This window comes from Xiphophorus couchianus, chromosome 16 (assembly GCF_001444195.1).
Source record: "Xiphophorus couchianus chromosome 16, X_couchianus-1.0, whole genome shotgun sequence".
NCBI lineage: Eukaryota > Metazoa > Chordata > Actinopteri > Cyprinodontiformes > Poeciliidae > Xiphophorus > Xiphophorus couchianus.
The window spans coordinates 13,581,686-13,603,680 of record NC_040243.1 but is presented as its reverse complement, the minus strand read 5'-3'; the positions used below and the strand labels follow the sequence as shown (position 1 = coordinate 13,603,680).

Below are 21,995 nucleotides of genomic sequence, written 5' to 3'. Positions count from 1 at the left end.
TGAGGGACTGTAGATAAATTATTGCTCTTCAAAACAACAACAAAAAACTCCTAATCTCAAATTTTTAATAAAACTTATTTTAGCCCCTTTTAAAAATATATGCATGTTTTATATTTAGCCAAAAAAAAGCAAAAGAGGAAACTGTCACAACACAACCTAATAGTTCAAAGCGATTTTCATCCATCTATTAATTTATATCCTCTTTATTCTGACACGCTCTCTTCTTCTCTGTAAGGAGATTTAAAATATTTCTAGATCATTTGTTTTTGTAACTACCTTTCAAAAGGTAGAAAGCGTCTAACATACAATTCCCAGAATGCATATTGGCACATCATCCAATAAGAATCGTGCTGCAACCAGACGTTTGGTTTTTAGCCAATAAAATACAAGAAAGCTGAGCGATTATAGGAAGACTCGCAACATTTATTCAGTCCGGCAGTCTCATGAAAGCTAATACTTTTGGGCAACATCACTGTTATTTTTTACGGTGATAAAACTTCTGTCAGTCCCGTTTTTTGTCTCCGGTTGTGACGTGCTCCTTGTTGACGTTCATGACGGTTGCTGACGGTGTTTCCTTAGCGCTCGTCATGCCTGTCCGAGCAGAGTGCCACTGTCTTGCCGGCGCGGCCTGTCCATCCTCGGCCTGTCTTGTTCCCCCTGCGCCTATCAACACCCAGCAACCCGGGGTGGCCACCTCTCTGCTCTACAGCGGCGCGCAGTATAAGGGTTATCAGAGGAGCAAAGGGAACTCGTATGATGTCGAAGTTGTTCTGCAGGTATTTTGACAAATATTGGGGGTTTTTATCCTAAATTTAGCTTGATTAATATTTTTAATTTTTTACATTTTTATATTTTTGTTTTGAATGTAGACTAAAAATAAATTGTTGACACCTGTCTTAAAAGTTTACGTTCTGTGCACCAGACTATCTACGTTTTTTGTAATATTCTAGCTGCAGATGTTTATTGAATAGGAAGGATTTTCAAATATATAGCTTAATGCGTACTAGATTCTGTGTTTAAAAGGGCAAGTCTTTGTTTCAGTGCCTCCTGCTGCCATTTTTACACCATGCATTTGCACTTTTTATGTCAACCCCGTGAGACATTACTGAATGTACCATAATCTGTTTGCTTTGGACAGCATGTGACGATGGACGACTCATATTTGTGTGGATACCTGAAGATCAAAGGCCTGACTGAGGTAAGCTACTCAAACTAGGTCAGGTGTAGTAAGACTAACCTTTATGCTTCCACAGGCTGAATCTAGAGAAGGTGAGATTGGTCAAAGTGAGATATTTTCTGCCAGATACGTGTTAAGTTATGCAACATGTAGAACCCCTTTTGCTCAAAGTGCTCTGTCTGTGAGAGGACCTGCGGTTTGGAACGCACTTCCTGTCAATTTAAAGTCTGTAACCAGGTTTAGTAGTAGTAAAACTCTGGTTATGTCAAAAACAGAACTGTATCCACACTTAATGGCTTATGTCTCACTGTTGTATATGCATGATTTTGTATATGTTGTCAAGATTATGTTCTGCTATTTTAAATGAATATTACTTCAATTTTTACTAGTTTTAAGTTGTACTGTTTAAAAGCCTATTTAGGGACAAGTTCTGCAAATTAGAATTAGCTGTTGCTATAAGCACTGTGACACAAACATGGAAGTGCTGTTCTGTTCTGTTCTGTTTGTCTATGTCGATGTGTGTCTGTCCCTATCAAATAAACGTAAATAAATAAATAAAAGGCCCACAGCTGGGAAAGGAAGGTTGTTGTGTGGAAGGTGAGCAGTCATGTTAATGAATAATGGTAAAATTTGAATGTTTGTTATATGAAAACAAATATTTCTCCTTTCTTAAGAAGAGCATTTTTCATTCACTTGAAGGCTAGAAGGTTCAGCGTATCATCTTCATCATGGCATGTTAGTAATAAACATTGTCCCAGAGTTTAATATATTTCAATGCAAAATGTGCACATAAATTTTAGAACAAAAGCAAAAGACCTTGTAAAGATGCTCACTGATATTATTTCTTATTGTACTGCATAATCATTCATCCGTTCCTTTCGGTCTGTGAATTTTCAGACTAGATATGTAAAGTTTAATCTCTGGTCAATTAATCTACCTTAAGTCTATTGGTTTTATTATTATTATTATTGTTGTTATTTATACTTTAAGTTTAAATAAAGGATGACGGAAAACTATGGAAATATGATTTTAGAAGAGTCTGGACTGTTGACCTGAAAAATATGTGTTTGAACCCTGCAGTTTATTAGCAATATGAACCTTTTTTTTTCTTGTCCTTTTATATTTTGTAGGAGTTCCCCACTCTCACAACATTCTTTGTTGGTGAAATAATCAGTCACAGGCGGCCTTTTTTAACCCGGAAGTGGGATGCAGACGAGGATGTGGACAGAAAACACTGGGTATGTCTGTCCAGGTTTTTTGGGGGGGTTTTTTTAGCATCACATTTTACGTTTTTACTAATGAAATATTGGTCTATAATTTCATTCTTTTGAACCAAGTTTGTACTTCACCTGAAAATAATTTAAATTTTTTGTGCCCTGTATTAAACATTAGATTAGTGAAAAGCAAAAAAACATCAATATGTGGCGTCTTTTAGCTAAATTTTGGAGTATAGTTTACATTTCAGATGATATATTTTTAAAGAGTATAAGTTTAAAAATGTATTTGAACCTATTATTGATCCCCATATTTCCTATTCTCTTAAAAGGGGAAGTTTCAGGCTTTTTACAAGCATGGCAAAACCTTTAACTCGGACAGCTTTGACTACAAGGCGTTGGAAAACAGTGATTACATCTTCATGAGGTGGAAGGTGAGCAGATTTTACGTCACCATTTCTCCGACTTGTTCGAACTATGCTTTGGCTTCAGCTGCTGTTGGTCTTCCAGGAGCAGTTTCTTGTTCCAGACCACACGATCAAAGACATCAGCGGGGCCTCCTTCGCTGGCTTCTACTACATCTGCTTCCAGAAGTCCACAGCCACCATTGAGGGCTACTATTACCATAGGAGCTCAGAGTGGTAATAAAAGTGAAATTCCCACAAAAACATTTTTTTGGGGGTGGGCGGGGGGGGTACAGTTATAAATGTGAGTTTTTATATTTCATTTCTGCAGGTACCAATCACTAAGTCTGAATCATGTTCAGGAGCATAGTATGCCTATTTATGAATTTCGGTGATATGAAGAAACTCTTCGTCAAGATACGGCTAGTACCGCTCTGGAGTTAACTGGAACATGACGCCACAACACCGATGGATAACCAGTTTTCCTCTCTTGGAGGAAGCTAACAAGTGGCCAGGTGCTCATTTCCTGATTTGCAAATAGGGAAGCACGGATTGAAGAAGAGCTGGACGAAAGATCGATAAGGCATGAACAGTCCAGACTGAGCTGCTGACGAGAAAAAAAAAAACAATTTGTTTCTTGTTTGGCTTTATTATTATTATTATTATTATTCCTTGCCATGAAGTGTTTTTTGCGCTCTGTGTTATTGAACATCACAATAGATCACAATAGATTCTTGATTATGGAGACACGTTGCACTTTTAGTGAAGGTTTGCAAAGGAAAAAGCTAATTTTGTTCAACAAAGAAAATCTTATATTTAATAGAAAATATGTTTAATTACCCATAGTGATTTATTGGTGGTTTATGGCTAAAGGATTCTATTATAACCGAGAGGGTTTATTTTATGCAAGACGACGAATGATTTTGATAAGAGAATGTTTAGTTGAAGTGAAACAGATCCAGATGGATCAGAACGGGTCGGCGATAATCATGGTTTCCTCCCATGGTTTTCTATGCAAGCCAAAGAACTTGAGTGGAAAGATTTTCCCTTGCCTCTTAAATGTTTAATTTATTAGAATTCAGACTGCTGCTTTATTTATGCGACAAGGCATTAATGATTTGTCAAATAAGATGTTTCTGAAATCCCAGACCCAAAAATAGAGTTTTCTAGATTTTGGGGGAAGGAAAAGAAAACATTTGGTAACTTATCCTTTGAGAGTTTTAGAGTTTATTTTTTAAAAAATGGTGACGGTAGTGAGGAAATGACAAGTGGGAACAAAAATCTAATATCTTATTTTTCAAAAAATCTGTTGCCTTACACTTGTAAAGTTTTTCTCCTTAAAGATACAGTTTTCCGGGATGATTTTGTGCAAAATATCTCTTCATCGTTTTGTTGGGATCCTTTTAAGTTTTCCTGAACCGGGATGATGTAAAAGCCAAATTGCGTTTGGCCTGCTAGCCTACAATTTTACAGCTGGGTTAAAGCAAGCTAAGGTTTCTTGTAAAGTAGTGCAATGAAATGCATAAACACAATCAGAAAATGTTTCTTTTTTAAAATTAATTTTATTTATTAACCATGTGACAAAACAATGTGCAATGTAAACAAGCAAATGTTTAGGAGAGTATCTCAAAGAGAGTGTTTCTAATTTGACAAGAACATTGAGCTTTGTGAACGTTGAATAAAATATTTGATAGAAATGTTTGTACATGATGTCCCTTCAGTTTCCTAACATAAAAATAGACTCATTACTTCTTGTAAGGAGCCCTGGGTTATTACCTTTTGAATTTTGGATATTTTCTGCAGTATTGCCAATGAATGAATCCTAAAAATTAATTGTAATATGTAAAGAGTAACAGCAATTATATATACAATACTTTTCTCTGATGGCATCATATAAATGGTTCTTATAATCATGCCAGCCATGTTGTTCCATGCCATCTCCTTGAAATCCACAAACCTTTATATAAAATCTGCTCTTCATGTAGTATAATTATTATATGTTCTGGATGTTTTGATGCTGTCCAAATGCAGCATTTTCATAAAATTCAGTTTTATTCTCAGGTGCTGAAATTCTGCCGCTAGATGGCAGCAGCCACAAAGTCAATCAAGAAACAAAAAAAGTTTAAGACTTAAACTTTAAATCACTCACGAACCGGAAAGTGTTGGATGTGAACTTGGCGCAAATAGTTTTGCACTAGGAATACCTTCATACTTGGTATGAAGCGCCTGCTCTAGAACCAGAATGTTGTGGTATCATAATACTTTGAATTTGTTTGACTTCTTCATTGGTTTGTAATTTTCTAGCTATATGAAATATTTTATTCCTAAATTTTCAGATTGAATTTCCAACACGAGGCACGCACGTCTATTTTTTGGAGAACAGCAGAAGCAGGGGCTTAATTTAATTAAATTATATGGAAAGTAAGTTGTACATCGTAAAAACTGAGGAATATATTTTCATCCAGGCTTTTATACATGCTTTACTTTCTCAGTGATTCGTTCTAAAATTTATTTATTTAAAAGGACATGAGCAATATGTGGGACATAATTGGTTATTTTGCATAAGAACTGCTTTATTTTGTGTATGTTCCTTGTATAGCTTTTGTAGCTGCCAAACTGGGGAAAAAAAGCTGTCTTCATCACCCTAACTGACTTAAAGATAAATCTATTTTTAGATACTTTATTTAAGGAAATTATTTGAGCCATTCTCTTCCTGTAAGGGCACATGTGGCTGTGGGAAATAATTACTGTGTTTCTGTGTTTATAGTGGCTGAGGCTTCACTTTTTTGTCATTTCTACTTTTGCTTTCATCCAACTCAGACCTAAGATAAATAAACTGCGTTCTGAGCAAGACTGTAAACAAAAGTCAAATATTTTCTCCTACCATCACGCCTCCAACCCAGCATCTTAGCCCCTAATAAGCCAACCTGATTGTTTCTTTACATTTCTCACTGTCAGCCATGCTGGTTTTGGAACACTGCAGGAATTCCCTTTATGCAGACGATCAGTGATTTCGCCTGCACAAAGGGAGACGCTGCGTGAGCGGTCTAACCACGCCTGTGTGTGGAGGAGGAAATATAAATTCACCTGCACGACGCCTCCTGCACATTCCTGAATGAGGCTGAGAGGCATCTATTGCGCATGATCTCCTGTCCAGTCGTCCAGTTGTCATGGCGTCTGAGCGTTTTCCAATCAGCATCCGTCTAACCGGAGTCCTTCACAAGGAGAAGAACAAAGTAAGGAGCGATGGTGCTTTTGTCTGTAGGAATTAATTGTAGAGGAATTTTCTTCTTTAAGAATATGGTGCATCTTCTTTCAGATGTACATAACATCTGTGCTTTGGTCGGATCAGAATGAAATTGTAGTTTACAGAAGCTTTGAAGATTTCAAAGAAATGCATGTAAGTATTCAAAACTGCACTATTTACTCCCTGAGCTTGTGCTAAATGACTTATTTCATTGTTTTCTCTCTTACAGAAACAGCTGAAGAAGAAGTTTCCCTCTGGAAGTAAAACGAAAAAATCTGACAGAATCCTCCCTAAATTTCAAAGTGGGTGAGATTAACCAACAAATAAATGTCTAGCTGGATACAGATGTAACTAAATAAATATACATTTTTGTTGTTTAGGCAACAGAGTGAAGCAGAAGAGCCAAGGCAAGGGGCCTAATAAATCACTGGTGTGCCTTAAGTATTTGCAGAAATACTGTAATGAACTCCTGAGCTGTGATCAACACGTCTCACAGTCTGCTGACCTGGCAAAGTTCTTGCATCCAAATGAGAAAGAGCTAAAACCAGAGTTCACCAAAAACAGGTAGGAGTTTCTTCAGCAACAACCTCTGCAACAATTGGAGCTGTTAAAATGCATGCAATGAGACGAGAAGACTAACAACATAGGAAAAACTTTTAAAAAAAAAATCAAGTAAAAGGAAATATTGCTACTTTTATTAGTTATTAGGGCTTAATTACAACATAAATCTGTCATTTTCACATAGTTTGTGCATCCTGTCTCAGTTCTTGCTATGAGACACCATATCAACGTCCATAAATCCATCTCATATTAAATCAAATCATGTGAAGTTTTCGCAATTGTGAGGTCATTGTCACACATTTAAAAAAGAAACAAAACCTTTTTGTCGTTAAAATTGCAACTAAATATTCATTGTTTTGAAGATTTCTGAACTTCCCAATTATCAAAATGAGATCACTCATACCAGAGAACTTTCATATTCACTCATGGGCATTTAGACAAAAATAATCATTTTGGCGCCGTCATAAAAACAATGACATTTCAAAGGTTTGGGAACAACACTTGTGGTAATAGAAATTGTTTTGTTTTTTTTGTGGCTGGATCTGATAAGTACAGAGAGGACATCTTGATTTGATTTGAAGGGAAGGTAACACAGGTGAAAAATGTCATATTCAGCGTTTTTGTGTGCGCTACAGCACATGGCAAGGCGAGTTACTGTAATTAGATCTGATTGGAGAAGTTCATAAGTATGCATTGCTTAATTCCCATTTCCAGATGAAAAGGCAGCTTAAAAGTTTTGATTTCTGATTGCACAACAAACTGAATGTCTGCAGATGAAAAATAGCTTTGTGTATTCACCTTAGCATCATCATCATACCCTCTGAGGAAGAGATCAGGAGCTACGGGAGACAGGACAGCAGCGGTAATGTGACCCAGCCATTTGTCACAGAGACCTACAGATGTATAGCCCCATACGAGACCAAAGACACCAAAAACAAACCTTTCAAAGTAGCTGTGAATGAGATGCTTGACGTTCTTATCAAAGACAAAGCAGGTGAGCATAGCATAACTCCAGCAATGTTTAGAACATTCAAAATCCAATCGGGGATCCTGTGAATGTTTGTGCAGGGTGGTGGCTCGTAGAGAACGAGGAGAAGAGGATGGCCTGGTTTCCTGCACCCTACCTGGAGAACCTAGAAGATGAGGAGGATGAAGAGGAAGTGCATGGTACACCGTCAACAGGTATACGAACAGAAATCAACATTTTGACAACATTAGTTGATGAGTTAGAGGAGATTATTCCTAAAGTTCTTTATGCCTCCCATAGGGATGTTTTACATAGTTGTCAAGAGCTACAATTCCAACATAGTGGATGAAGTAAGCGTAAACATTGGTGTAGTGGTCGAGGTCCTGCGGACCCCGGATAATGGCTGGTGGCTCATAAGGTAACATTTAATCCTTCTACAAGGGACGGAGATGTCCTTAATTACTGTTATATGGGATCTATGTTTGTGATTGCTCTATGAAAGCATTTGAAGTTTGCCAGAGTATATCAGTGTACATAAAGCATTGTGAAGATCAATAAACACACCTCACAGGTCAGGGATAAACTTGTATCAGATTTAAAGAACGTTTAAGTTATAAAACAAACAACAGCTCAGTTCTGAGTAGCTCAGTAATTGTTATAGTTAACATCTTCATATCCTCTTTTATCTTCTCTGTATTTTGACAGACACAAAGGAAAAATGGGTTATGTCCCATCTCTGAACCTGCAGCCCTACATAAATCCTCAGGTTCAGATGACGTCTCAGTATAATGTCCAAAACTCCTCTTCTCTCCTGCCCCACTCCTCTACCTTGCACCACAGCCGTTCCTATGGCAACCTGTCCCAGCATCCTAACCCCAGACCCATCTCCCCCAGCCTCACCCCAACAGAAAGCATCCACAGGTCCCAGTCTCTAAACCAGTTGTCCACTCAGCCTGCAGTGAGCCTCCCTGCTCCAGCAAACAACCACCCCACCTCCCCAACATCTCCAGTACAAGCCCCTCTTCCAGAGATCCTGGTGCAGAGTGACGAAGACCAGGAGCAGAACGGACGGATCCTCAGAGCAGAGTCGGTAGACAGCTTTGAAAGCGACAGCTTCAGCGATGATGCCCTCTCCATGTCCACTGGCTCATCCCTCAACTTGAGCTACAGCGCCAACGACCAACAGCTGCGATTCTGCCGCACGCCACAGCCCACGGTGTCCAACAGCCTCAGCCCAACGAGCAACCCTGAGGGAACTCTGCTACCCAGCGTCTCCGACCCCAACCTCTACAAGGGGCCCCAACCCCCGAGGGTTCCCCCAAGACCCCGGGCCCAGGAGATTCTCACCCGCTGTTCCTCAATCACCCGTAAAAATGCGACTAAAAGCAACCTGTCACCAACTTCGACTGAGGTAACGAGTCGATGAAAGTTAAAGCTTTTTGTTATTGTTATGCTATTTTGCTCTTTTGCATTAACTGTGCACACTGGTTTCTTATCCTTCCACTTATGTGACCAATACTTTGATTGATATATATAAAATAATCAAGTAACCAACAACTGGATGCATTTTGTCTGAATGACTAGGTGCTTTAAGTTTTATATCAACTCTCATACCAGATAATCCCCCCCATCTGATATATGTACATATTATATTCAGTTAACTGTAGAGATGAAATGAATAAAATGATCGTGTGGGTTTAATACTGAATGCTTTTGTGTCATTCCTGAAAGAAAATGTACAACACATGGAGTCTTCACATGTAAAACATCATAGTGAGAAGAGTCTCTTTTTTATACTTTATTTCTCTATCAGATTTGAACATGTAGACTCATTTTTGTCCGTTGTTCTTTGTGAAGTAGCCTGGACTAACTTAATGAGGTTCTGTAAACATCAGTTTTCAATTTTTTAATTAAGGCCTGGACTTTGGCTGGACCATATTAACCCTTCGACTGTATGGTAATAGTTGTGTTCTGGATATAAGGCGAACCTCTGCCTCAGTTGCCAAGGACAGTAAGCCCAGAACACGATGCTGTTCTGAAATACGCAAGACTAATGTTACAAAATGTGAAAAAGTTAGAGGAATATGAAAACTTATGCAAAGTACTTAGGTTGCACGAGAGCTTGTGGAGTCTAGACTTTCTTTCTCAGAGATGAAAAATAACCAAGTCTTCTGTTTAGCAATCAGACAAATAATAGGTAAAAATAAATAAAAAAATCAATATTCAGTTCAAAACCTTTACAAAATAGGCCCATAAAAAAGAGATTTATTTATAAACATATGAGTCACTACATTAGAAAAATGTTTGACTGTTCCTTGACAGGTTACATGAGGAAGCTGCAGATTTATAATCCTGTAAATAGGCGCTATGTACTGCTGCATACCTAGCTTTAAGAAAAATCGCCCTGGCACACAGCCTATATGCTTATGCAACCAGTTCTTCCTCCCCAAGGCCTCCTTGACATTACATGAAATGAAATCAGGATAATTCGGTCGTTTTGTTTCCAGTCTAAAACCTGCATACAGGAACTGATTAGGGGCTTAGGCAGCACAGAAATAGTTACAGTGAAACCTGTTATCTGCTTTGCATCAATTCCTCCTTTGTTTCCCTGACGACTGCAGTCAGTCAGCTAATGATCTGCAGAGTAAAACCTTAGGAGGTTTCCTTCTAGAGGCGAACTCACTGATCCTGTTAGCTTAAAGTCTGGAGTCGGGGAGCAGATGAAATCGGGAGATTTCGCATCACTTGCATTATATGATCGTCCTCCTCTTCCTCCTCTGAGCTCTCCTCGCTCTCTGACTTGTGGCGCCCGTTGGTTTCTCCCTTTTTCTCCCGTGCGTCGTTAGCAGAGGCTTTCTTCGAGGCGCTGATTTCTTCGGCCTCCTCTTCATCTTTCACCTCAAAACCAGACTCCTCTTCTTGCTCTCTATCCCCGTCATCGCCTTGGTCTTCCCTCTCGTCGGTGCTGCCTCTTGCTTTTTCTTTATCGAGGAAAAACAAGGGCTGCATCTGCGTGAGAGGAGTGGTGTCCATGTCTTCATCCTGCTCCATACTAGACGAGATGGAATAAAATGGATTAGATTAAAGATCTAGCTTGCAGATGTTTGAAGCAATCACTTGCAGTAGATCCTGTCAGCAAGTTCAGACTGGGAAACCCTCAGCTAGGTATTTATGGATTTACAAAAATGCAGCTCAGCTAGCAATCCTTGGTCACCGTGAAGAGGAAACACTGGCACACAGTCTGTGTTTTAATTTATGCAGGAGCCAAGCTGCACGTACTCATCAGGAAGTAAGATTATTGGAAAGCTCCACATAAACCAGCAGTCAGTACAGAAGAATTTCAAACCGAGGAGTGAAACAGCTCACCCAGATGAGGCTCCAGCTACTCGCATTTTCTGCCACATGTAGTTGAGAAACATGGACGCCTGCTGCAGGCGGCCGATCCTCTCCATGTGTCTCTCTGTGGGAAGAAGAAGATGAATAAACGACCTGTTTAGTAAATTATATACACGTAAAACCCAAATAAGGGTGGCAATATGCCTAGGTACTGATTAAAATGCAACAAAATACTTTCACCTACACTAATGGCTGTTTTATTATTATGATTTCAACAGGAAGGAGAATGAATAACTAGGGTCAAGCTTTCCACTAATAAAGTTCATGTTGCCGTCTTTCTGGCCTTTGTGTTTCTAACAGAGAGCAAAAGGTTTTCTACTTGCACACCTGCCATTAAATGTAAACTTGCAGATCTTTCCTTGATTGTCTCTGTTGGGCTATTGGGACCTAAAATGCTGCATACCTAAATTTTAGGTTTTTATGTTCATTAAACAGATCAAAATTAAGAACTCAGACAATTTTCACCTTTAAGAAAAACCCAATCTATGCATTTTTAACTGCTTTCTGTTTCTACAAATTTAAACACACTAAATATCAGGGTGCTTGCAGTGCCAGGGTTTTACTCTAGATGTAACATGTTGTATCCATTTTGACGCCTGCTGACCTGTGTACGGGAGGAGACCCTCCAGGTGCGTCCGGGCCCCCTGGAACTGCAGCAGCTCTTCGGGTGGCAGGTGGGTCAGCAGCACCTGGAGGACCGCCTGGGCGTCCAGACAGTTCCTGGCATTGGTGTTCCACACGACACAGTAGCGCAGGAGCGACTCTGAGTGGGACAGCAACCAGAAACATTAGATGCTGAAAAAAAACCATTTCAGGTGTCTGTTTATTATTAGAAAATTAGCATATGTAAGACATTAATTGCTTCCAAATAAATCAAACTGGACTTATGGTCTGTTTCAGAACCTTCTAACAATCCAAAACAGATTTATTTATTTGTTTGTTTGTTACCTTTTTGATCTACTCGCAGCCGCAGCAACGTCGTTTCCAACAGATCGCTGCTGTCCTCCACCTGACGAATGGCTAAAAACAACACAGCAAGACTTGAGTTAGCAGCCAGGTTTAAAACAAACAGAATATTTTGCATACAGAAAACGCACTGGCTTCTTATTTTATCAGATAAACATACACATTATTTTTTTAAAGCTGTCCATAGAAGGACAGTCTCTTGAGATTTCTGCAGCAGGTTTGCCTCCTGTCAACACTCAGAAATCTGAACAATAAGTCATGAATATGTTTCTTCACTTCCTGTTCAAATTCTTTCCGTACTTTAGCAAAAAAACAGCCATTGTTAGGAGAGAGTTTGTCTTTATGCTTCAATGAACAAGTGAGTCAGTGGGAAGCCATTCATGACAGATGGAAAATAAACGCGGTGCAGTGGAAATACGGCAAAGACAGTTTATATTGTCTTTTTACATTTAGAATACATTTAGAAGGAAAACAGAATAAAGGCTGAAAACACAAGTTAAGGTCGACCTTTGATGACAGTGAGCACTGTGTGGGGCTGGTCCAGTGAGATGGCGAGACCCAGGGCCTTCAGGTATTTCTTCTCGTGCAACAAGTTGGACAACTCCTGCTGCCTTTAAACACAATGGAATAAAAACCTGAAATTTGGGTTTTTGTAAACTTTCAGCCATAATTATCAACATGAGCAGAAATAAGTAGTTGAAATCAATCAATATGCCAGAGTTTCCATATTGAACTGAGTTTCTGCAATAAATCAATCCTTTGATGATATTTTAATTTAGATTACCACTGTAAAATATACCAAATCTCAATCTCCATCACAATATTAATATGTGTAATACAGCAAATGCAAAGGATGATTTGGACGCGATATTTGATAAGATTATTTACAAGTGTCATTCTTTCAAATTCTGTTTTTCAATAACATTTTTAGATTTAGGAAACTTTGAGTTAATCATAATCGAAACTATTACAGTATACAACAATAGTATCACAAATAAAGCTTTTCTGCTATTGTGCAGCCCTTCACATCGATGGAAATGTTCAGGAAAGATTTGGTGATTTAACAAATAAATAAATAAACCACCAAATGTCTGCAGTTTTAGGGAAAGTAAAAAGACGGGGACGAAAACCAAATTAAAGCAGCTTGATCTGTGACAAAATAAAAACAAGTTGTCCAAATCTTACTTCAGTATCTGGTCCTCTTGTTTGGCTTGTTCCTCTTCCAGCTCCACTTTCGTCACATCCTAATGATGCAAATAATGACACCAGCATGAGAGTAAGAACTATATGGTGGTATATTAGTGAACCTAATACACTCTGACCTGCTTTTTTGAGCATCAGTGAACTCTGAACTCACCAGCCACACTGTGATGTTTGAGTCTGCTGAGCCTGTGACCATCTTGTCGTCCTTACGGCTGCCGTGGAGACCCCACACTTTGTCCTGGTGGGCGTCCAATGTTTTCACACACTCATTGGTCTTTATGGTCCACAGCTTCACTAAACCATCTGAACCGCTGAGGGGAGAAAAAGTTAATCAACAAGGTTTTCATGCAGCTGTGTGTATTGAAGACAAGATAATAAAAAAGTCTTTTAAAAAAGCTTTAGCAAAAATCTCACTGCTTAGTATGTATACTTAAATATCAATTCTGCTTTTTATCCAGTTATTGGGGCAGAAGACAAATGCAAGCCACACTTTTCAGATGTTTAAAAATCAGATTTCTTCCATTTAATATTATACACTGCATTGTGTTCTGATCTGTCACATAAAATCAAAATAAAATTTGAGAGAAATGTGAAAAGAAGTATTAAATATTTTTGCAAAGTTCTGTGTAACTGACCTTTATTTTTTTTTTTACACAATCATTCTTTACGAACACCACAATGCAGTCATATGGCGATCTCATAAAAGGAATCAGCAATAATGGGAACAGAGGTAAGTTAATACCTGGTCAGCAGCTGGGTGCCACGGCTCACAAAGATCACTTTCAGAACCGATGCGTCGTGGCCCTCAAATGTCTTAACAGGAAGTAATTTGAAGAGCAGTCCTCAGTTATCTTATCGTGCTTTAAAATGAAAAACACATCATAACAGACATGCGAGATGCCCTGATGCTGACCCACCTTGAGGCAGCTGAAGTCCTGCAGGCCCCACAGCTTGGTGGTGCCGTCTGCAGAGGAGGAAGCCAGGATCTGGTCCATGGGAGAGAAACACACACTCCAAATGCCCCGCCGGTGGCCCCGAAACACACCCAGGAGTCCCAGGTTTCCGTCCCCCGACAGGGACCAGAGTTTGGCTGTGCGGTCCTGCGAGCCGGAGGCCAGCAGTTTGTCATTGGGAGACACTGAAACACTGTTTACATCCTGCAGAAACAATGAAGAAGAAAACAACAGGAATCAGCGGGAACGGAATCAAAAAACGTTCAGAGCCCTGAAGATTAAAATGTTAAAAATAAGGATGTGCTTCGAAGTTTCTCTTCCTGACTGAAATAGATTCTTATCATTCATGCATTCAAGAGTTGCTTCCAAGGTAATAGGGCTTGACATTTTCACAATGCATTAAAGGAATGTGACTCAGAAAAAGGAAAGCTAGGTAACCTGGCACAGATAATACTCTGATTGTTCTTTTGTTCGTCTCATGCCTGAAAGTGTGCGTGTGTAGTGGGAAAAAGTGCTACATGGAAATTTTTATTTCCGGTATCAGGCTAATGGGAGACAAAACCAGGAGTGAGCAAAACTCCAAAAATGGTCCTGCATTTCCTTCTGAGCAGAGCTGCCATGCATGAACCTGTTTCCATGACGACAGACATCTGGACTTGGGATTTTAGCGTGCTTTGGGTAAAGGGAAATATCTTGTTCTACAAATAAAATCTGTACCTTCTGAGCTTAAAAAAACACATATCAAACATTTACTTGTTTGTGGATCTAGAAAAGGTGATGCTCAGCTTCTTCTTCCTTAACTTCAATATTTGACATGTAATTAAGGTAAAATGTTGGATGGAATATGCATTAAATCAACAACATAAGACTCTCTATGTCCTGTATAAACATGCACACAAAGATGCAGACAAAGACAGGGTTTTTTAAAGATGAGAATAAAAGGGCCAAAGAATAAACGAATATATAAAATTTTCTAATATGGTGAAACATTAAAAACCACTCTTCAAAAAACTTACACAAAAACTGCACTATATGTGTTGGCACCCTTGGTAAAGATGTGCAAAAAAAATTTTTATTAGAGTATCACAATCTCACATTTTGGGTTCTGACAAATCTCCATTTCAAGATTTCCGAATTTTCCAGACTGGTTTCTGGATTTTCAGATTTCATGAGATTTACTAAGTTTTATTTTTATTTATTTTTTCATCAATCATAAGGTAAAGTACTATTCCAATGTTTTCTTCCAACATCTGGATACATTTAGGTAAGACATAAAATATATACAAAAATATACAACACAATATAATAAACAGACCACAAAAATACTGTGATTTTTTTGTTGTTATCTTGTACCTTGTCATGTGCTTTCTCTGTGCTGCGGGGGCTCAGCTGATGGATTTCTTCACTGGAAAACTCGGCTGGCAGATCCCACACCTTCATGGTGCAGTCTTGGCTGCCGGTCACAATGAAGGACGCTTTCATCCTGGATACGAACAAAAATGGAAATTCACTCAAACAGCTGGATTAATCAGCAGCTGTCACAATGTGGGTGTGTGTATGTGTGTGTAAAGGAAGACGGGAAACCTCAGCAGTCAGAGAGCAGCTTTACCTGGAGCAGCCAATGGAGCCAACGGCATTAGTGTGGCTGGATCCCTGAGCTACACATCGGACCTGACCACTGTCACTGTCCAGCTGCCAGACACGCACTGACCGGTCCTACGCACACACACACAAAACAGCATGCAAATGTATATGGCTTCCCAACAATCTGTATGTGCATGTGCTACATGACTAAACAAAGACAGAGTTTGTGTTTACCTTTGCGCAGCTTGCAAACAGAGAGCCTTTTTTGAACACATCCAGAGTGAGGACAGTATCTGAGGAAGATAAACAAATAAAACAAAGCAGTGATAAACATCTTCATCTAACCTGCTCAGCAAGTCATAAACGACTATTACAGACCTGATCTGATTAGATTCTGGCACACAGATTTTATTGCTTGTCTTTTGTGTAGAAAGAGTAAATAATTTAAAATTCTCACAAATGTTTGACGCCTTTTTATTTGTTAGCTGAATGCTTGTAAAAATCAGAAAATTCGACTCCAAACAAACTTAAAATCATCTCATTAGGGAAGTTAGAAAACCTTGTTAATGCACATATGAACACTTCTGCACTGACTGGCTCGTTTTATTGTTTTAAGCAAAATCCTTTTGGAGGCAAACAGCCAGAAAGTAAAAGATCATGACAGAGCTCAGTGAATCAGGTGAACACCCTGGATGTTATTCCCATCCAGCCAGAGGACAGGTGCTGCCCTCTGCTGGTCACTCACCTGTGTGTCCGTAGAGAATCTGGCAGCTGTTAGTGAGCAGCTGGAAGACCTTCAGCTGACAGCTGTTAGTGGCCACCACGATGTGAGTGTCATCTTTACCCAGGAACTTCACGTCCAGCACCTCGTCGTTGTAACCCACAAACTACGAGAAAGAGACACGTTTCCATGAACTCTAACATAACCAATATCTGCATAATCTAGCAGATATTACCTTCTTAATACAGCAAAATCATAAAATAATCCAACATACTACTTCGATGAATTTTATAAACCAGAATCTGGTGCATAAGTTTGAATTAACACAAGTATGTACAAGCAAATTCATACATACACCCGCTTAAATATTTGGATTAATTTTCCAGATGGTTGCTAAGAAACCTTATGCTTCTTTTAATCATCAACCAGAATCTGGACTAAAGATTTGAGCCATCTTCTAAAGAGTAAAGGTGGAACAGATTTGAAGTGAATGTTTTCACTTATAAGAATGTTATGTGTATATTTCTATTCACAAAAGGTTTATTATCCACCTGCATTATCAATTCCAAAATGGTGTCACTTTTCTGCTGCAACACCCAACTATGTCAAGTTTCAACCACACAGATGTTATTCAAGGTATAAAGTCAAAGGTTACAAGAACTGTCGCAAAATCACTGCAATGAACAACTCTAATGTAATTCTTAATTAATTCTTATATTACTTCTGCAGCAGTAATATAAAGGCATGATGGCACATGAAATTGTTTGCCAGTATTGTGTTTAAAACAGTCTAGACGATTTATGTTATAAATAACCTTCCTTTTATAATTGTATTTTTTTTATTAGCAATAGTAGAATAATAGATCAGTCTGGCTAACAGGCTTCCTAAACAAGACAGCACATGCAGCATGAGTCATGCATGTAATCAGTCAATAATAAGTAAGTCGCAGTACTGACTTGCTGCTGTGTGGTGAGACTGGGCAGCTGGTAGAAGAGTATGTTGTGCTCTGCAGTGACCGTGGCCAGTCTGGAGGAAGCAGGCAGGTGGAAAAGGTACGTCAAACTGCGAGGGTTGTCGTCCTCTTTGTCTTCCTCAGAGGAAGGAGTCAGGGTCGAGGGAAGGCTCTGGGTATAAACACAGCGAGCAGTGCTTGCCTCCCACACTCTCAGCACACCTGCAGGGAAAAAGGGGAATAAATGTGAGGCATAGAATTGTAAAAAAAAAAAAAAAGTACTTAAAGATAGTTGTGGATCAAACCTTTGCTTCCAGCAGTGACAAAATGCAAGGTTTTGCTTTTTACTCTGATCTGAGATAAGTCTGTCTTCTCAGGCAGCAGCACAACTCCCTCAACAGTCTAGAGACAAAAATAAACAAACACTAAGTTTATTTTTACTGAAACAGAAAAAATGGGAATGCTTTCTCACATCTTACCTCGTAAACAGGAACAGTTCTTTTAGCCTGGCGAGATTTGAGGTCCCAAACAGTACAGATTTTATCCCTCCCAGAACTACAAGTAAAACATTAAGACTAATCAGTACCACATCCGAAAAGCAGTCGTGTAATAAAAACAAACTGCGTAGGTGCTGGCCGATTTCTCCATACCTGATCATGGTGTCACCGTCTTTGCTGAAGCTCAGAGAGGTGACGGCACTGTAGTGGCTGTCCAGGACACACACACACTGGCTGGAGCGCAGGTCCCACAGCCGAATGCCGCAGTCCACAGATGAGGAGAACAGCTGCAGTCGGCTGATGTCAGGGTGGAACTGGACCAAGCTGCACAAACACACAGTCGAAAGCACGTTTTGTTTTTCTAATCAAAGTCATGATTCTGTGTGGCTGGATGATGTTTAACCTTCACAGGGTGTTGCAAAACTAATCATATTCCTCAAATTTTCTCATATTTTGTCATATTACAACCACATAATATCCAAGACATGCAGGTCCACCTAAACTAACAGACTGAGCAAGAAAATTATTAAGCAGAGATCAACTGCAGGATGACTACCCCAAACATCCAGCTAGAGGTACAATGCAAAGGTTTAGTTATAGATATGTGTTAGAATGGCCTAAACCTAAATCCAATTGAAAATCTCCAGCAAGACTTGAAAATGTATGTTCACAGAGGCACTCCATCCTCTGAGCTGCTTTATAAAGAGGAATTGGTCGACTTTCAGTCTCTAAATGGGTCAAGCCAGTAAAAAGACTTTAAAGGACTTGTCTCTCTATTTGAAAATGATTATGTTTTTTTTCACGCTTCACAATTTTGCACCATTTTGTGTTCATCTTAAAGTCTTGATGAACTGATATTTGTGGCTGTTTTGTGACAAAAACATCAAGGCAATAGCAACACTTCTGCAGCAGTAATATAAGGGCATGATGGCACATGAAATTGTCTGTTTAATCCTCATTCTTGGGCCTGGTCCATAGTAACAGACACTTACTGTACTACACCGGATGATCCTTTGAGGTTGTGAGTGCAGTACTGCTTAACCACATCCCAAACTTTTATGGTAGCGTCACAACCGCCTGCAGAACAAACACAAATCAGAAAAACATACTTTTTTTTTTGATGATGATGATGTAGCAGGGGTCAGGTGATTTGTGTTCAAATAATGGCATTGCTGACCTGTGGCAAGTAGGGTGGAGCTGGGGTCAAAGGTCATGCTGGCCACAGGGATGGTATGAATAGCCTTCCAGGAGCGAGTGCAGGTACCCTGCCTCCAGTCCCACTGCTTCAGGAGCAAAGCTCTGCTGGCTGTCACCAGCAGCTGGACACAAAGGAAACATGTGTTTCTGTTTTAACCTGATCTGTTGATACACCCTGAAGCTTAGGGGAAGCACTCACTACCGACCTCATCATCACAGCTGACTGCAAATGATGTGATATCCTCTTGATCATCCTGCGGGGCGTATTTGGACAAAGTTAGGAAAGAAAAAGAACACAAAATGCTTTTATCACTGCGTGCATCTAAATCTAGTTTATTTACATTAACAAAAAGCAGACAATTACATACAAGTTGTTGTGTTTGTGACAAAGAACCACGAGGGAAAATGTCTGGGGAAAATTTATATAGCCAAAAATAGTTTTACTGATAAAAGAATTTCAGCTGAGATTTTTATTTCACTTTGAGCTCGAATGTGACCAAGTCAAACTACTTTATTGTTATATTTATGCCTCAAAGTCGATATGAACTCACATGCTCCACACAGTGGACAATCTTGCCCGTGCTGATCTCCAAAACATTGACACGGGATCCACATGTGCAGAAAATGTACTTCTCATCTTTGCTGATCTGGAAAAAACACAGATAGACAATTTCACATTTAGAGTCCAACTCACTCACCCTCCAACCAACACGCAGCTCAGCTTAGACAAACTTCTCAGAGCTCACCTGCACTTTTCCTCCTTTGTAAAACGGCTCAATTTTGCTGGAAACAGCGTAACTGAAATGACATTAAGACGGAAATGCATCAATGCGAGGTTACAGCTTTCCATCACACACTTTCAGTCGGGTAAGAACGACGTAAGATAAACTTACTTCGTCTTGAACTGCAGGTTTGTGTTCGCCATAATGATAGCCGGAACCTCCAAAGCAGAATATTTTTAGTAAACAAACACGATATAAATCACCGGTTTCTCATTTCACACGTTGACTACAGCCGCCACCATCCGTTCCGCATGTTGTTGCCCGAGTCGCACGCGTTGTACGCCATCTGAGTGAGCGGAGCGGTGATTGGTCAAACGTTCAGGACGTAAAACACTACGTACAATCCTGTTAGAAGGCACGTACGCTAACTCGCCGGTGTTATGCCCAGAAATGCATGCCTGCCGAGAATTGCATCCCCTGTCGCGGGAGCGCGCATCGCTCTAAACTCTCGTATATTGATGAGAAAACGGACTGAAATATGACCGAAGAGGACATTTTTGAAGATATTCGTAACATTATCACGTTTCTTAATCATGTAAGACATAAAACGGTGGGTTTTATTTCGCAGATTAATTGAAATAAATACGGTTTTTATAGCTTTATTGAAACATCTGAGTCGAACGTTTTTCAGTCCGCGTCTGATGAAAATGGTCTCCGCAGATGGCTTGAAATTCCCCGATTTTTCTTTTGACACAATGGCTTAAAGCATTACAAAACAGAAGCCCGTTGTGTAGAATATTTTATATCACCCTTTACTGTCTAGTCTATTAATGTAGGGGGGATGATTTTAATTTCTGAGCCTGCCAATATTTGTATCCCCTGTCTATTGTCCTGTTGATATGAAACTTTACAGAAGTAGCTCAGAGAACAAGTGTCATTACGTAGAAAAGGTAAAATCCCTCTTAACTCTGTATTTCTCCATTTTAGCAGGGGATGCATTTTACGGCAAAGCCTATTATTAGCCTGCCAAAATATGCATGCCCCCTCTATTTTCCTCAAACATTATAATATTGATATGAAACTTATACCAGCAGTTCATAGAACAAGTGTGATTTTGTAGAAAAAGTTATTCCACTCATAACTCTGTATTTCTCCATTTTAGCAGGGGATGCATTTTTTGGCAGAGCCTATTATTAGCCTGCCACAATATGCATGCCCCCTCTATTTTCCTCAAATATTATCCTATTGATATGAAACTTATACCAGCAGTTCATAGAACAAGTGTGATTATGTAGAAAAGTTATTCCACTCTTAACTCTTTATTTCTCCATTTAACCAGGGGATGCATTTTACGGCAAGGCCTATCATTAGCCTGCCAAAATATGCATGCCCCCTCTATTTTCCTCAAATATTATCCTATTGCTATGAAATTCATACCAGCAGTTCATACAACTACTCTGATTATGTAGAAAAAGTTATTTCACTCTAAACTCTTTATTTATCCAAGTTAGCAGGGGATGCATTTTTTGGCAATATGGATGTCGAGCCTGCCAAAAATATGCATGCCCTACCTATTTTCCTCAAATTTTATCCTATTGCTATGAAATTCATACCAGTAGTTCATACAACTACTTTGATTATGTAGAAAAAGTTATTTCACTCTAAACTCTTTATTTATCCAAGTTAGCAGGGGATGCATTTTTTGGCAATATGGATGTCGAGCCTGCCAAAATATGCATGCCCTACCTATTTTCCTCAAATTTTATCCTATTGCTATGAAATTCATACCAGTAGTTCATACAACTACTCTGATTATGTAGAAAAAGTTATTTCACTCTAAACTCTTTATTTATCCAAGTTAGCAGGGGATGCATTTTTTGGCAAAGCCTATTATTAGCCTGCCAAAATATGCATGCCCCCTCTATTTTTCTCAAATATTGTCCTACTGATATGAAACTTATACCAGCAGTTCATAGAACAAGTGTGATTTTGTAGAAAAAGTTATTCCACTCATAACTCTGTATTTCTCCATTTTAGCAGGGGATGCATTTTTTGGCAAAGCCTATTATTAGCCTGCCAAAATATGCATGCCCCCTCTATTTTCCTCAAACATTATAATATTGATATGAAACTTATACCAGCAGTTCATAGAACAAGTGTCATTACGTAGAAAAGGTAAAATCCCTCTTAACTCTGTATTTCTCCATTTTAGCAGGGGATGCATTTTACGGCAA

At 39.2% G+C, this 21,995-nt stretch overlaps 3 protein-coding genes across 4 annotated transcripts; 2 read left to right on the top strand and 1 right to left on the bottom strand.

Annotated features, from left to right (window-relative positions):
• The first annotated feature begins 354 nt into the window (after positions 1-354).
• gid4 (GID complex subunit 4 homolog) lies at positions 355-4,492 on the top strand. 2 transcript variants are annotated; one of them, XM_028042882.1, is made up of 6 exons: positions 355-776; positions 1,139-1,198; positions 2,308-2,415; positions 2,724-2,825; positions 2,908-3,032; positions 3,127-4,492. In XM_028042882.1, the coding sequence occupies exons 1-6, from the start codon at positions 552-554 to the stop codon at positions 3,188-3,190; spliced, it is 684 nt and encodes a 227-aa protein (XP_027898683.1). In that variant the 5' UTR covers positions 355-551; the 3' UTR covers positions 3,191-4,492. The 2 variants fall into 2 exon arrangements, with proteins under 2 accessions (XP_027898683.1, XP_027898682.1); XM_028042881.1 differs by having other exon boundaries at positions 368-776; positions 2,902-3,032.
• A 122-nt stretch (positions 4,493-4,614) lies between these two features.
• Positions 4,615-9,804, top strand: noxo1a (NADPH oxidase organizer 1a). Its single transcript, XM_028042868.1, has 8 exons — positions 4,615-6,031; positions 6,115-6,195; positions 6,272-6,344; positions 6,423-6,606; positions 7,407-7,597; positions 7,672-7,785; positions 7,871-7,988; positions 8,276-9,804. The coding sequence occupies exons 1-8, from the start codon at positions 5,966-5,968 to the stop codon at positions 8,994-8,996; spliced, it is 1,548 nt and encodes a 515-aa protein (XP_027898669.1). The 5' UTR covers positions 4,615-5,965; the 3' UTR covers positions 8,997-9,804.
• On the bottom strand, positions 9,793-20,112 carry tbl3 (transducin beta like 3). The gene is made up of 23 exons (XM_028042854.1): positions 19,933-20,112; positions 19,786-19,837; positions 19,591-19,686; positions 19,246-19,293; positions 19,020-19,161; positions 18,835-18,919; positions 17,996-18,166; positions 17,825-17,900; positions 17,651-17,747; positions 17,350-17,567; positions 16,418-16,559; positions 15,907-15,965; positions 15,698-15,804; positions 15,442-15,571; positions 14,053-14,292; positions 13,878-13,948; positions 13,290-13,446; positions 13,118-13,176; positions 12,440-12,543; positions 11,915-11,986; positions 11,571-11,729; positions 10,937-11,030; positions 9,793-10,622 (listed from the first exon to the last, which is right to left on the bottom strand). Exons 1-23 carry the CDS (start codon positions 19,962-19,964, stop codon positions 10,262-10,264), a joined length of 2,772 nt encoding a protein of 923 aa, XP_027898655.1. The 5' UTR covers positions 19,965-20,112; the 3' UTR covers positions 9,793-10,261.
• Positions 20,113-21,995: the final 1,883 nt, after the last annotated feature.

Bases quoted from the DNA above. Each gene is read 5' to 3' on its own strand.
- gid4 (XM_028042881.1), top strand. From the start codon at position 552: ATGACGGTTGCTGACGGTGTTTCCTTAGCGCTCGTCATGCCTGTCCGA. The intron at 2,416-2,723 runs GTATGTCTGTCC...TTCTCTTAAAAG, and splicing joins ATGTGGACAGAAAACACTGG to GGGAAGTTTCAGGCTTTTTA. The intron at 3,033-3,126 runs GTAATAAAAGTG...TCATTTCTGCAG, and splicing joins TACCATAGGAGCTCAGAGTG to GTACCAATCACTAAGTCTGA.
- noxo1a (XM_028042868.1), top strand. From the start codon at position 5,966: ATGGCGTCTGAGCGTTTTCCAATCAGCATCCGTCTAACCGGAGTCCTT. The intron at 6,032-6,114 runs GTAAGGAGCGAT...ATCTTCTTTCAG, and splicing joins TTCACAAGGAGAAGAACAAA to ATGTACATAACATCTGTGCT. The intron at 7,598-7,671 runs GTGAGCATAGCA...ATGTTTGTGCAG, and splicing joins TCTTATCAAAGACAAAGCAG to GGTGGTGGCTCGTAGAGAAC.
- tbl3 (XM_028042854.1), bottom strand. From the start codon at position 19,964: ATGGCGAACACAAACCTGCAGTTCAAGACGAA. The intron at 18,920-19,019 runs GTCAGCAATGCC...TTTGTTCTGCAG, and splicing joins CTCCACCCTACTTGCCACAG to GCGGTTGTGACGCTACCATA. The intron at 15,966-16,417 runs GTGAGTGACCAG...TATCTTCCTCAG, and splicing joins GATTCTCTACGGACACACAG to ATACTGTCCTCACTCTGGAT.